Here is a 14,007-nt window from a genome sequence, read left to right on the forward strand (position 1 = left end):
TTTCTCTTCTCAGTGGTTTTTTTTTTTTTTTTAATCTAAATATGCTTGAGAGCTGGGCCTTCATTCCTCGCTGGAGAATTATTTAATTTCTCACCCAAAATCGTGACCAGCAGCAGGAGATGGTGTGAGACTGCTCAGGTACCAGGGGATTACAGCTTCGCAGGGGAACGAGCTACGGCACAACTCCAGCGAGCACAATTGACCGAGACAAACAGAATTTCTTGCTGCAGCATGAAGGCTTAAAAAGCAACAGTGATTTCGGATCCCTGCTCCATGTCTCAGGTGCCTGCATTTAAAGTCTGTGGTGGGAATATGAGCCCTCATTCCTGTTTCTGGGGTGCAAAATGCATCTTTTTCCATCTCCTGAGGCTGACAAAGCACAGTCCCCCAGTCCCCAAGGGGCAGGTGATGTCCTGATGTCCTGCCTGGTGGGGGGCAGGCAGGAGCCCCTGCCTTCCCCCAGCTGCTGCAGCACGCAGGAGCAAGCCGAAAGCCTCCAGCTCCTGCCGTAGCCAGGGAGCTGCGAGGTTGCCCAGCACCTTTGCACTCACACAGGCATCCCAGAAGGAAGCTCATCTTCGGCTTTGGGGCTGAGCCGGCTTCCCTGCTTGATGCACGGCCAGCTGGAAGGGGCTGGAAGGGAGGGAGGGTTGCTGGTGGAGCCCCCTGCAACCCTGGGGACCCTGGGAGAGATGCTTGGGTTAGCAGAGTGGTAGCAGGGGATTTATTAGGTGACTCGTTAAGGGCATTTATTTCCCTGCCTCCGGTGTTCAAGGCACGGCTAATGCTTGTCTGCAGCAAACCAGCCCGATTCAGACGGATGAGCAGACGTGCAGGTTTTCTGCAGGGTGAACTTGTGCAAAGAGCAGGGAAGTGTCCCCTCCGCCCTGATTTTTGCCCTCCCAGCAGCAGCAGCAGCAGCAGCAGCCAGGCTCCGGGTGCGTGTTCAGAGGCTCTGCCCGAGCACGCAGCCTCGCAGGCAGCTCCCTTGCGTGCAGCCCAGCAGTGCTGCGGGGCTGCAAAGAAAAGCGGAGAGTGCCGCTTAGTGCCGCGGGGCTGCTGCAGCACAGGGCGCCGTTTGGCATGCACGCCACCATCTCCTGCACCCGTGGCAGCAGGACATCCTCCGCACACGGGGGAGACCTCGGTCAGAGCAACCCCTTCCTCTCCTTGGGCACCCCATGGAAGCAAAGAGGAGCTGGGGCTCCTGCCTCGAGCGTTTGACAGAGAAAAGCAGGGCTGCAGGCAGGATGCTGACAACAGCATGGGACCGCTGGGACCCCTCGGCCAAATATCTGCTGGAGGATGCGGAGAAAATGGGATCACACCTTTCTCGGCTGTGCTCAGACAGGAGGCTAAGGTGCAAACTGAAATACAGGAAATTCTGTTCAAATGTGGGAAAAAAAAACACTGCTGCGAGGGTGGTGCAGTACCCAGAGAGGCTGTGGCTTCTCCGTGCTTGGAGATATTTAAAACTGGTGTGGACACGGTCAGGGCAACCTGCAGCAGGGGCTGCTTGAGCGGGGGATGTCGGGCTGGGCGATCTCCACAGGTGCCCCCAACCTCAGCCATGCTGATTTTGTGGCTGTTGTGAAACAGGACTGAAAGGGAAAAAGCTCCATCAATGACACTTGGCTCTGAACGAGGGTGATTTCAGCTCGACAGGGGCTTTGCTGCCTTTCCTGCAGACCTGACGCCGACGAGCGTTGGCGTTGGACCTAAGCGGAGAAGCCGGGTGCTCGGTGGCACCCCAGGAGCCAGCTTTGGGGACCCCGAGGTTTTTTTCCCCCCCTCCGGAGCCTGTTGCCAGCAGATGGCAGCCGTGCTGAAGCGGTGGGTGCCTGTCGCAGCCCGGGTGCTTGTGGTGCCCTGTCTCTGCTCCCAGGGGCCTCGGAGCACCCCAGCACCCTGCTGCTGCCAGCACCCGCCTCCTGCCCTCGGGAGGTGGTCGGGACACGGCCCCCAGCTTTCTGCCCAGAATCAACCACCCGCATCACCCCAACCCTCCAAATTTTTCCAAAATTAACACTTTTATTCTGGAGAAGGCGATACAAATGACTTTATGTTCACAAATCCCTTTCGGTTCTCTAAAAGGGAAATGTGGAATTGCCTTTATGATGTATCAAAGGCTGCTAATTATGGTGCCAGAGCCCTGAGGGCACTCACAGGCCTGAATCACCCTGAGCGGCCTCACCTGGGGGCTGCCCCAGGCCCCCACCCTCTCCAGGAACCCATTTAAGCTGGGTGCTGCCACCAGAGCCCTCCCCTCCTAGTGTGGTATCCTGGATGGACCTTGGGGTGCACCCTCCTCTTCATCCTTGTTTTCTGGGAGAACCTACGTTCTTGGTATCTTGTCTCGTGGGTGGGCTCAGGTAGGTGTGCTGTAGCTTGTCTCTATCCCCTATTCTTTTGATTCACCCATTCTGCCCCTTCCTGGCGGGGGGGCGGACCGGTCAGGGCCCAGCTTGGTGCCTTTAGGGCCAGGGAGCTTTCCCTGTCCCAAGCTGAAGAAGGGAAAGTGAGGAAAAGACAGGGGAAAAAAAGCTTAAGTGTGTCTCATTGTAAATGAGACCTGAGTTTTTTTTGAGAAAAACTTATTTCGCAAGTTTTAACTTAAAACAGTTAATATAGACCCCTAGGGAGGCTAAGGGGTGTGAGACCAATCTTGCCCCAGGCAGGCCCCTTACCACAGCCCTCCAGGACAGCGAGTGCTGTGCTCAGCTGGGCCTGCTGCCCTAGCACAAGGGCTGGTATCAGGTGTTTTTTAGGGTGACGATGACTGCAGTGAGTTTTCAGTATTGCTTCGGTTGAAAATTTCCCCTCACACTTAGCAAGGCGCTCTGGTGGCTACACCACTGCTCCTGTTGTACCGTGTCCTGCAGGTCGCCTCCCTGACCTGCAAACGGGAAACACTGAAACAGCTCGAGTGCTGCAAGCTGGTCACAAATGTGCATAAAAACTTTTCTGTAAAAAACTTTTCTGTAAGCTAGCGCATGGGTCTAGTAGCATAGATAAGAGCTTACAGGTATTTTGGGGCAAACGAGGTACCTATTTATAAGTATTTAATGTTATATGGGTAGATATTCACCTGTGCTTTGAGCTGGTCGGGGGAAAGCCATGGTGAGGGCAGCAAAACACCTGATTTGTTTGTGGCTTACAAAACACCTGATCTGTTACAAATTGGTGACTTCTGATTTTACAGTAGATAAAATGCAATGCATATAGCAATGACGTGGGACAAGTAGCACAGGGTTTCTTCAGAGAAAGAGGGACCATTTTTTTCCCCATGAAGTTTATTTCATCAGTCACTCTTAAATAAATATATATTTGACATTTAACAGAAACAATCAGTTAAAAATAATTTCTAACACAAATTACTACAGTTGCTGAAATATTTATACGGTGTTGGATATCACTTTTAAGACACAGGTTTTGCTTTTTGGTTTAAATTTAACTTGTGTTACCAGTTCAGGAAAGAAGAAATCTGGCTGTGGGAGTGGAATAGACATCCCTCAGTCAAAAACAAGGCCACAACACCTGTGCACATGTGAACATGAAATATTCTTCCAAATACTCATCTTGCATCCTCTGTTTTGTTATGACACAAAGTGCGTGTTGGCTCTGCTGCATCAAACCATCCCCCAGATAACACAGCTGTTGAGAACTGAACAACCCCTTAATCTGAAAGCTGCTCTTCAGCTTCTCTGTGCTGTACAGCAGGTGGCAATAAAGGACTGCCATGGAGCAGAAGCAAACTTAAAAGGGAAGTTCTGTCCTTAGTGCTTTGGGGTGTGTGATTAAAAATAAGAACGTAGTGATGCGATTCTGAGATGTTTGGGGATGCGGGGAGGGGAAAATGCAAGACTGGCAAGTAAGCAGGACAAAATTTGGGAATGATGATAGACATACACATACATGTAAAATAAAGAGAAAGGTTGTGCATTCATTAAGTGTTCCCCTAAGTTTGCAAAGTTGCCCCTGCAGAGCTGTGGGAGGGAAGGGATCTGCGAGCCCCGGCCCCGTGCTTAAGAAGTTCTGCATTCCAGCATCTTCCGGAAACTTTTCCGAAAGCTGTCATCCAGGAAGGCGTACAAGAAGGGATTCAAGCAGGAATTGGCATAGCTTAGGCTGGTGATGAAGTAGGATATGCCAATGACCATGGAGGTCTGGGGCAAGTCAGTGGTCAAAGCCACAATGGTGGCCAAGTGGAAGGGGGTCCAGCAGAAGAGACACACGGCCAGGACGATGAAGACCATGATAGTGACTTTCTTCTTGGCTTTGTCCAGGGCTTTAGCGTTAGAGTTCAAGTGCATGTTCCTCAGCTTGTACAGCATCATGGTGTAGAGGATGCAGATGGTGGATACTGGAATGGCGAAGCCAAGGATGAGGGTATAGATCCTGCTGGCTTTGAACCAAAACCTTTCGGGCTTGGGGAAATTTAGACCACAACTCTTGATCTCCAGGTCATCCACATAGACGTTAGCAAAGATGATGAAGGGGAGAACTATGATGGTGACTAGGATCCAGATGCACAAACTGACGATCCTGGCTGCTCGGTACGTACGATGTGGCATCCTCTTGGACTTTACTGTGGCCAGTACGACCAGATACCGGTCTATGCTCATGACAGTTAAGAAATAAATACTGGAGAAGATGTTGTAGTGGTCTATGGACAAGATGACCTTGCAGAGGACTTCTCCAAAGGGCCAGTAGTGCAGGAGGTGCTCAGCAATATTAATGGGTAAGACAAGTGTGAACAAGTCGTCAGCTATGGCAAGGTTCAGGATGAACATGTTTGTCACAGTCTTCATCTTAGGAGCCTTGAGGATCACATAGATAACAGCGGTGTTGCCTGTGAGCCCAACAGCGCAAATCACGGAGTAAATCACAGGGAGGACAACATAGAAATCGGCTGCTTGCTCTTGGAAGGAGAAGTTGAACCTCATGCTGCTGTCCGGGTAGCAGCTGTTGCCTGCACTGCTGCAGGTGCTGTTCAGACCATCCCAGAGAGAGCTGTTCCCCATGCCTGCTGGTCACAGGCTGCCCTCCGAAGTCACTGAAAGCCTTGCTAGCCCAGGAGGGAGAACCTTTTATCCTGTATGGTACAAAGCTGCTCTATCATCTAGAATCAGGTTATTTCCGAAGAGTGAGTTGAGGCAGCATGGGTAACGTCACTTACCTCTGTTTGCTACCATGGGAGAAGTCAGATTTTTGAAATGAGCAGGGAAAAAAAAAAAATTGAATGATGCAGAAAGCTCCATGAACAAAGCAAATACGGATTGTATCTCCCTATGCAAGTCGAACCTCTCCTCTCTTGGAGAGGATGTAGGTGAGCCGTGGCTTTTCTCTGCTGGGGAGGTGAAGTGGCTCCTGTTCAGCCATCTGCAGCATGAGTCCTGGGGGCTGCAGGAGTGAGGAAGGCAGGGAGGGAGCTTTGTGCCCGGCCGGCTTCTCTCAGCTCTCAGAGGACTTGAGGGCTGGCTGCTCTCCCACTTGCAGGGCTTTTTTTTTCCGTGTCAGAGCAGAAGCGTTGTTGTATTTAATTAATGCCTTTCTTTGTGCTGGGGACTTCAAACTTGTTTCTCCGGCTGAGACTGCACGCACAGGGAGGGAGTTTCTGGTGCGGCTGCTCCTCACACCAGGGGTCCCCTATCAAGAGAAGGAAGGGTGAAAAAACAGAGTTGAAGGAATATTTCTAAAATGCAGTTAAAGAGGCTTAACCCACATGTAAAGTAACTTTTTAAATTGTGTATAGGTTATGGTATCAGACCATGCTCACTGCGTGCATTTGTGGCAGTACACAAAACTTGTCACAGACAGAAAAACCTGTGAATCTCCAAAGTTCAGGGCTATCCAGACTGAAAAAGGTGGGGAGTACCCTGAAAGCAAATCTGCTTTAGAGTCAAAGCAAGAGTCCCCCTGTCTGTTTACACCTCCCTCGCAGCTTCCACCTCCACCACCGCTATTGCCTGACCCATGCTTCCGAGAATTCCTCCGCAGGGAAGCGAGCAAACAGCCGACCTCCTGCCAAGATCAAAGGTTTGGCAACTGGTCCCCAGGCTCTGCAGAGAGAAGTGCCTCGCTCCGCTAGCGGTGGCACGCCAAGAAACTGAGCAGGAAGAGCAGCGTTGGGCTTGGAGTGCCCCTTACCTGGCGAGTGGCTCCGGCTGCCTCCGGCACCTGCTGCTCCGCACGGCTGAGCCTCTTCCCTCTGCTCCCAGCCGGAGGAGGGTCCCCGGGATGCTGACGTTACCGGTCCTTGCAATCATATCAGCATGGTGCCTGTGTGTGCATCGCACGTCGGAGTAATTAGCACTCCTTCTCACCAGGGAAAAAAGGGGGGGAGAAAGTTCTGTCCGTGCTGGGCTATTTAAATAGGGAAGGAGGGAGATGCTGGTGAGCGGCTGTTGCACCAGGGCGGCTCTCTTCGGGAATGGGGGAGAGGTTGGAGTGCACAGGCAGCACCCAGGGCTGTCACGCTGTGGCTGTTTGAGTGAGGGATGTGTGAAGTGCTGGTGTGTGTGTGTTAAAATGTTTCACCAGGGGAGCACCGGCTGTTTTTAACCAGGGAAGATGCACAAATGTGTGTGGAGGGAGGGAGTGGGAGGAGGGTACACACCATTACAGAGCTCATAATGAACAAATAAACAGACATACCTTGCCAGATCCCTGCAGGCTTCAGCTGCTCCGGGGGAGCTCAGCTGACTTCCCCCCAGCTGGGTCCATCTCTTGGAAATGCAGCTAAATCCTGGGATGTGCTTGGTGAGGTGCAGGGGTCCTGCGAAGCCTGGCAGAAACACACTCAGGTTAAATAACAAAGCCAGGAACAGCATGAGATCCCTTCCTTTTCATGTCCCTGTAAAAAGAGGAAAAAGGAAATCGAGGGTCATCTTGGCTCTCCTTTATTCTTTTAAACGCAGCACCCAGCTGGAGGTTGCCTGACCTTTGTTTTAGAACCAGGGGAGAGGAAATGCAGGCATCCAGCAGGGCTCTGCCTGCCAGTGCGCGGTGTCATTCCTGAACCAGGCGGTCACTGGTTCAATGAGCCCCGCAGCCAAGGGCTGCGTTTGACTTTGTTCCTTTTTCCGTGGGTGTTTACCCTCTTCTGGCAAGGCTCCTGTGCACCAGTAACTGGGATGAACAAAACGCTTTGCACTCAGAAGTACCTCCTTAAAGGCCGTGGGTATAGCTGACTTTTCAGCAGACAGGGATTTTTTTTTTCCTTGCCTGGTGTACAGCTCTTGCAGATGTTTTCTGTATCTCTACCAAAATCCCACCAGCTGTTAGACCTTGGCAAAATTAAACAAAGTGAAGTTTGCCCCCAGAATATCCATAGCAATGATGGGGGTGTTACTTCAGATCATAGACCCCTAGAGCTGCCCTTGTGTTCTCTTGGGGAAGTTTTTTTAAGTAGTTTTAAGGGAAGCTGGGTTTGGATGGGTCTGCAGTGGGAAGGCATTTTTTGGGGGAATCAGTTGTCATTGTCAAGGAAAAAGAAATACTGGAAGACAAAATTTCAGGAGAATGAAATGTCAAATTTACTGTTTGCACAGAGGTTCTCTGGGGAAAAATATTTCTAACAGGAGGAACCCGAGCTTGTCAAACTTGCCCAGATCCGAGCTCAGCGTGTGCAGGCAGGCAAGGGCTGGATGCCCAGGGCTCCTGCAGGTGCAGCTGATGTTCAGGTGAGCCCATCACTGTGGGAATATCACCTGGGGGCTGGATCTACCCACACTGCGAGGCTGCTTGGGAGCATCCTGGGGATGAGCTTGGGTGAGCCTGGTCCCACTCCTTGGACTCTGACCTTGATCTTCCTTGTGATACGCGGTGCCCTCATTAGGGAGCACCTGCTGCTGCCTTACGGGTTACGGCTCACTTCGTTTCCAGCGCTTTGAGGAATAATTCTCTCTGGATGAAGACAAGGGGGAGCCCCATTAGTGCTGGGAGACGGAGGGGAGCGGAGGAGCTGACGCAGCTCTGACAGTGTCACCGTCTCTTCTTACAGGGCGTGACTTGTTTGCCTCCAAATTAATTCCCAGAAAAGAGGCTGGCAGCCTGAACAAGCCTTTCAAAGCAAAATCCATACGGCGGATCTTGTGCACGCTACCCGTCTGACCTTAGAGCAGCTGTTTTCAGTGTGAGCAGTCAGGGTGTCCCTCGCACGCAGACCACATCTCACGGGGGGAAGAGGCCAGTGAAATTTCCTTCTTTCTTGCAAATTGTACCTTAAGGTGATGCGGAGAGGTGTGAGCGCAGAGGTATTGCTTGTTGCTATTGAAAGGTAGAAGTATTGTGATCCTGATCTGTTCCTCAGGGCAGAAGATTGTGTTTGCAATAAAAATCCTTGTATATTCCCGCATAAAGCACAGGGATCTGGGAGAGCTGAGAGGCTGTCCTTTCACTCCCCTCATTCTTACCTTGGAACTGGCTTTTGCACGAAGCCCTGAAACCGAGCACCAATTTCAAGTTGCTGCTACAAAGGGTACAAGCTGCGTCTTCCCTCTGAGCTATTTGCACGTGTCCTTGTGCAAAGAGCCCTGTCACCAGCACGGTGCAAGAGGGACAGGGTTTCTGCCCTGTCAGATCCATGTGATGGAGATGGTTTTAATTCTTGTAACCCATGTTGATAGCGTGCAGCTTGAGTCAGTGGTGCAAAGGGAAAGAAAGCGATGAAGAAACGATGAAGAAAGTGTCTGAAAAGATGGGGCTTGCAGGGAGGGTGCAGTCTCACAGACCAGGTGTGGATTTGGATTACTCCTGCTTTCCTGGACACCTGAAGGGACAGCTTCACTTCCCAGCTCTGGAAGAGGAGGACTTGTGCAGTGCTGGGCTCAGCCTCTGCCCAGCAGCAGCCCTGGGGTGAGACTGGAGCTCCTGCAGCCACCAGGAGTCCTGGGGTTGTTCCCGACCTGATAAGATGGATTCGGTTCCCCTCTGAGGGACTGTTGGGGACAAGATCCTGTTCCACTGGGCTCCAGCTGCTTTCAAAGAGTCAAGTTCATCTCCAGGACACAAATGTGCGATCAGTACGCTGCTCACCAAAACAAAATGTTCTCTGCTGACTGTCTTGCAGACGCTGGTTATTAGGGTGATTTATTTGTATGAGGTGCTGTGGCGCTGCAGGTTGACATCCCAAACCGACTATGTCAAACCATCTGTAGGCTATGGCTTCTGGTGAGCCATGACAGTGTGAGGTTATTTATGGTAGGACACCTTGGAGCTGCTTGTCCTGAGCTGCACTGGTTCCTGCCTGGGTGTTTGTGGGATTTGGACACCATTACTCCCAGTAACCTCCTGCTCCTCCTCGGTGTGGCACTGGCTTGGCAAAGGAGCAGTTGGTGAGTGTCCAGGTGAGCTGAAAAGGAGAAATCCAGGCTTATTTGTCACCCATGTGCTGGGTGTTTCTGTCCTTGACCATGATCCAGGACATCTGCAGCAGCTTCCCAACCCTTCTGGGCCAAAACGAGACAGGTTGGCTTGGGTGGGAGATGGTGCCCACCTTGTGGGACGTCCCTAGGAGCCAGGTGGAGGGTGCTGGTTTTGCTGGGGGATGGAGCAGACATCTCCAGTGGGAAACTGGTGAGCTGGGGGTCAGGAAAGTGCCTCTGAATGGTGAATACCGATTGTGATGGATCCAGCAGCTGCTGAAATCCAGCCTGCTGCAAGCTGGAGTGAAGGCAAAGACTGGAGGTGCTTTGAAAAAAGAAAAGGAGTAATGAGTCCTATAAATGGCCTGTTCTTGTCAGGTGAGGGATATATCAATAACTGCTCCATAGCTGCCTCTGCAGGGGAGCGATTAAGATAAATGCTGTGTGAGTAATTTCCTCAGGCCAGCGGTGATGGGGGATGAAAGGCACAGAAGCGGGAGGTGGTGGGCGGCTGGAGCTGCCTGCTCCTTCCTGCGGGGCTGCCATGGCCAGGAGCTTCCTCACGGCTCTTGATAAACCCCAAATCTTCTGCGGGACGGGAGTTATCTTCCGGGCTTTGAGCTCTCGCTGTTCCCTATCTCAGGTTTCTTCCGTCAGCCCATGTGAGTCACGGCTGTCATGCAAGCTGGCTTCAGGACCTGTACCTGCGAGGTAAAAAAAACATCGTGTGACAGTGCCTTGTGCTGGGGTGCTCCAGGGTACAGCTAATTGCTTGCTTTCGCAGTCATCTTGGAATGCTGTTAACCCTCGAACCTACCAATTACCACTGAAATGTTAACAGGATTACGTTTTCCTCCCAGCTGTTAGAGCAGATATGCACAACGTAGATATCTGGGGATTCTCCAGCACAGTCCTTTGGTTTGCAGAGGTAGCAAGCAAGGCATAGGGACCCTACTTTAAGCAGCCCTACTTTAAAAGGACCAGAATCCTACTTCAAAAGGAGAAATAAAAGCAGGTTAACTATTCTAACTGATGTGTGGAAAAGAAATGGGTGTGAGCAGGTAGAGTTTTGCTGTTCTTCTCCTGGCTCCTCATCCATGAGGCGCTTTCTGGTGACCTGCTGCTGGCAGCCCTGGGGTTCTGCAGGACACGTGTGCTGGCTGGTACCATGCTGCACACCAGCACCCCGTGCAGGAACTGTACCTCATTTACTTGCTATTAAACTGCTTATTGCAGAGCTGCTAATGGCCCTTGGAGCCTCTGAGCCGCTTTCAGGTGGTACAAGTTGCTGCCTTGACTTTTTCTAAACACATCTAAAATGTCACTTCTGGGAGGTCACCCCCTGTCACTCCTGGTCTTGCTTTGAGAGCTGCGTGACTGCAAACCAAGGCGTTGCAACGGGGTTAATGCATCCGCAGAAAGCCAGCACAGAGCTCTTTGGGGATGCTCGCTGGGGAGCAGGCTCTGTGCAATATATTCCAATATCCCTAAGCAACAGCTAAATGTGTCACCTCTTCTGCTTAAGTAGCGGAGCTCGTCTGGCCTAAAAGGCTAATCATCGGAGGGTTATGGAGTGCAAATTGCTGCTGAATGAATTTGCTTTGTTCACTCCAGCTCCCCTTCCCCACTGGTGTTATGACAGTGAAATGACTCATCTCCATGTTAATACCATGTCTTAGAAAAATGTTTTAATATTTTGTACAATGTTCATTGTTTAGATTTTTTTTAAAAAGTGTGAAATCTGTCTTCTGGCACAATGCATTCTAGGGTGATTGCACAGAGCTGGCACCTTTCTACGAATGCTCTTCAGGCGAACCAAGATAGCAGGTTATGAGTTTATGATATCATCAATTATACTTGGGGGGGGAAGGGAAAAGTAGGAGGCTGGATTTGAGTGTAGCCAAATGTTACTCTATGGCTTTGAACTAAAATCATTTATTACGGCTCACTTTTGCAGCTTGTGCCTGCCTGACTAGGTCATCGCGATCTGTGTAGCCAAATACCTGCTAATGATAATTCAGTTTTTGAAAGCATGATCCTTGTTGAGTTTCAGCATGAGATGGAGCAAATGAAAGTTGCATAACAGAGGCGAGCCTCAGTAGGAAATGGTGTGTTGTGAAATGCCAAAAAAAAATATATATACACCCAAAGGTATTGCTGTGGATTGAGGCTTCAAGCTTCTGGACCCTCCTCATCTGCCCCCTATGGGCATGGATGTAACGGGCATTTGGCTCCAAGCAAATGAAGGTAGGGATAGTTTTAGTATGTGTGCCAGAAATAACCAAAAGAGCAGCAAACATAAATCAGTAGGACCTGATTCATCTCCCTTTAAGCTTAATTTGGACCCCAAATCCTAGGCAGTCACAAAGCAACCCCCCCCTAAAATCAAATTCCCTGGGGAAATGAAGCTGCCAGGTCGCAGCATGGTGTTTGCACACTGTACGTGTGTGGGGAAAGCTGCTCCCAGACTGAAATCCTATTGATGCAACTTCAATTCTAGGCAATCAAATCACAGAAGGTGTTTCAAATTCTTGTGGAGGCGAAGCAGGGGGGAAGAAAACACCAAATCTCTCTTCCATAGAGAACAGTTTCTGAAGCACGGAGCTCCCTGGGGCCAGGCCTCCTGCCAGGTGAGTAATTCCAGACAAGCTGATGGAGCAGGAGGAGGCATTCTGTGTTGGAGGGCTGTGTTAGGACCGAATAAATCTTTCCACTCACAATACCAGTGATCCTCAGTAATATCAGAGTGTCATCGTACTGGCACAGACCACGTGTGGGCTTTGTGAGATCTGGCTCCTCAATTTCACTTGAAGGTGGACAAAAAGGGTTTCCTTGTAAGCGGTCCGTTCCCACTGGTTCCTGCAGGCTCTCACCGAGGCTCCTTGCCAGGAGGCTGATTTTTGTAATAAGAATTGCTTGCTGCTTGTAAATGCTAAGTGATGCGTTTCTCTGCCTCGGATGTCAGGAGTTACGGGAGCGCACGCCGTACAGAAACGCTCCCCAACTGCATCAATAACCTTTTTGTGTTGCTTAGTGAGTACTAGATAACTGCTGAGCGGTTTCATGTCTCTGCAGGTTACTTAGCAATCAATTACTCGTCTGTCCTCCAGAACATCCTAATTTACCGGGAGGATGCGATGAACTCCTCGCTGCAATCAGGGGCTGGCAGTGCTGCTCCCTGGCAGGTTCGTGGGCTCAGCAGAACCGTGCAGCAGCTGGGAGTGAGCAGGAATAGAGGTTTTTGCAACCTCTGTGTGCTGCCTTTTGGGGGGGTTAAGGCTGAGCATCCTCGACATATGGCCAAGAGGGTGAAGGTGAGGAAGCTGTAGGTCTGCAATAACATCTCTCTTTCCTGAGTAGCTTTGCAGCACTCCTTGGTCTGCTCCATACGACGTGGAGCTGGTAGGATCCTGCTACAGCCCTGACAGGGCTGAGGGGGTATCCTGGGCTGGAGGGAAACTGGTGTGAGAGGCAAACCATTGGTCCTTGTGGTGCGAATGCCAGCTTGTCTGGGCTGCAGGCTTAGCAGCTGGGCTAACAGTGTGTGTGCTGCTCCCTCCAAGCACAAGGGAAGGCAAACTCATGCAAACCATGGTAAAAAAGCTTACAATGGCATGTCTTGTCCCATGTGTGCTTGGAGTTAGCACCCAGGAGGCTCAGCTGATGCAAGGAAACTTAAGTGGTAAAGCTCAGCTGCAGCACGGGGACACGTTTGTCTGGGAGACTGCCAGCAGCCACTTGTCAAACAGTTAAGAGGAAAACACTGCTGTAGGAAGCTCCTCAAAGGGAGCTGTCCTCTCATTTTGTGGTGCAATTGGTTCTCTGGTATTTGCTCTCCGCAGCAGCCCTTTGGCCCTGCAGCAATTCTGCAGGAAGGGAGAGGAGGAAAAAAAACCCAGGGAAGTGCCATGCACCTGATCGCAGGGAGCAATTGCACACAGGCCGTGTCTGGGGACAAGCACTAAGGCCTTCCTCAATAATTATTTCTGGTCTCTCACTCCACGGTGATGAAGGAAAATAAGCCTCAGGGCTTTCTATCACCCTGCATTTTTCCATCGTGCTGCTCTGTGGGGCTGCTGCTCCTGGTGTTCGCGTCCCTGCTTTTCCTTGCCTTGCTGCCCTGGGGCACCTGAATAATGGAAACTTCATCATTTGGTCTGTATTGAAATCCACAGAGAAGCTTATGGGCTTGTTTCCAGTGTGAAAGCAATCTCAATTTTACCCATTTTATAGGGGGAAAGCATAAGGTAGGAGAAAGACAGGCAATCGGCAGATGCTTTTCATGTGGTCGCAGGGAGGGAAAACACAATTACGGTGCGTGAGACACACAGTTAACGTAAAAGCAACAAAAGTGACCCAAATGGCGAGCCAGCAGCAATTGAGCTGGCAGCATTGTCAGTAATGGAGCTGCTCTGATGTGCTGCTGTGCCGGCTCCTTCCCCGCGCACCGGGCTTTTATCGCCGCTGCGCATCCCAGGCTGCTACGTTGCTGTCGTGCAGCCTGTTCCTAGAAAACAGGTTGGCTTTTTTTAACTCTCTTGAGCATTCAAGTGAGTCCAGGAGATGTCGGAATGGGTTGATAAGTGGCCCTGCCTTGTCTTGGCTGGTGGGTGTTTTGCTCAAATTGCTGCTTCCCGAG

At 50.9% G+C, this 14,007-nt stretch overlaps 2 protein-coding genes across 5 annotated transcripts in view; one reads left to right on the forward strand and one right to left on the reverse strand.

Moving 5' to 3' along the window:
• The first annotated feature begins 2,220 nt into the window (after window positions 1-2,220).
• The window catches only part of LOC106040825 (uncharacterized), a 34,191-nt gene continuing 22,404 nt past the window's right edge, over window positions 2,221-14,007 (forward strand). Inside the window, exons 1-2 of one of the 3 annotated variants that reach the window (XM_048074711.2) lie at window positions 2,221-2,372; window positions 11,869-11,998. The gene's annotated coding sequence lies outside the window, so the exon portion shown is untranslated. Of the gene's footprint in view, window positions 2,373-7,451; window positions 10,080-11,868; window positions 11,999-14,007 lie in introns of those variants that run through there. The other 2 variants (XM_048074710.2, XM_048074712.2) reach the window with 2 other exon arrangements.
• NPBWR2 (neuropeptides B and W receptor 2) lies at window positions 4,026-7,138 on the reverse strand. 2 transcript variants are annotated; one of them, XM_066978298.1, is made up of 4 exons: window positions 6,944-7,138; window positions 6,658-6,856; window positions 6,151-6,282; window positions 4,026-5,649 (listed from the first exon to the last, which is right to left on the reverse strand). In XM_066978298.1, exon 4 carries the CDS (start codon window positions 5,022-5,024, stop codon window positions 4,026-4,028), a length of 999 nt encoding a protein of 332 aa, XP_066834399.1. In that variant the 5' UTR covers window positions 5,025-5,649; window positions 6,151-6,282; window positions 6,658-6,856; window positions 6,944-7,138. The 2 variants fall into 2 exon arrangements, with proteins under 2 accessions (XP_066834399.1, XP_066834398.1); XM_066978297.1 differs by lacking the exons at window positions 6,658-6,856; window positions 6,944-7,138 and having other exon boundaries at window positions 6,151-6,612.

Source organism: Anser cygnoides, chromosome 16 (genome assembly GCF_040182565.1).
Source record: "Anser cygnoides isolate HZ-2024a breed goose chromosome 16, Taihu_goose_T2T_genome, whole genome shotgun sequence".
In the NCBI taxonomy this organism is placed as follows: Eukaryota; Metazoa; Chordata; class Aves; order Anseriformes; family Anatidae; genus Anser; species Anser cygnoides.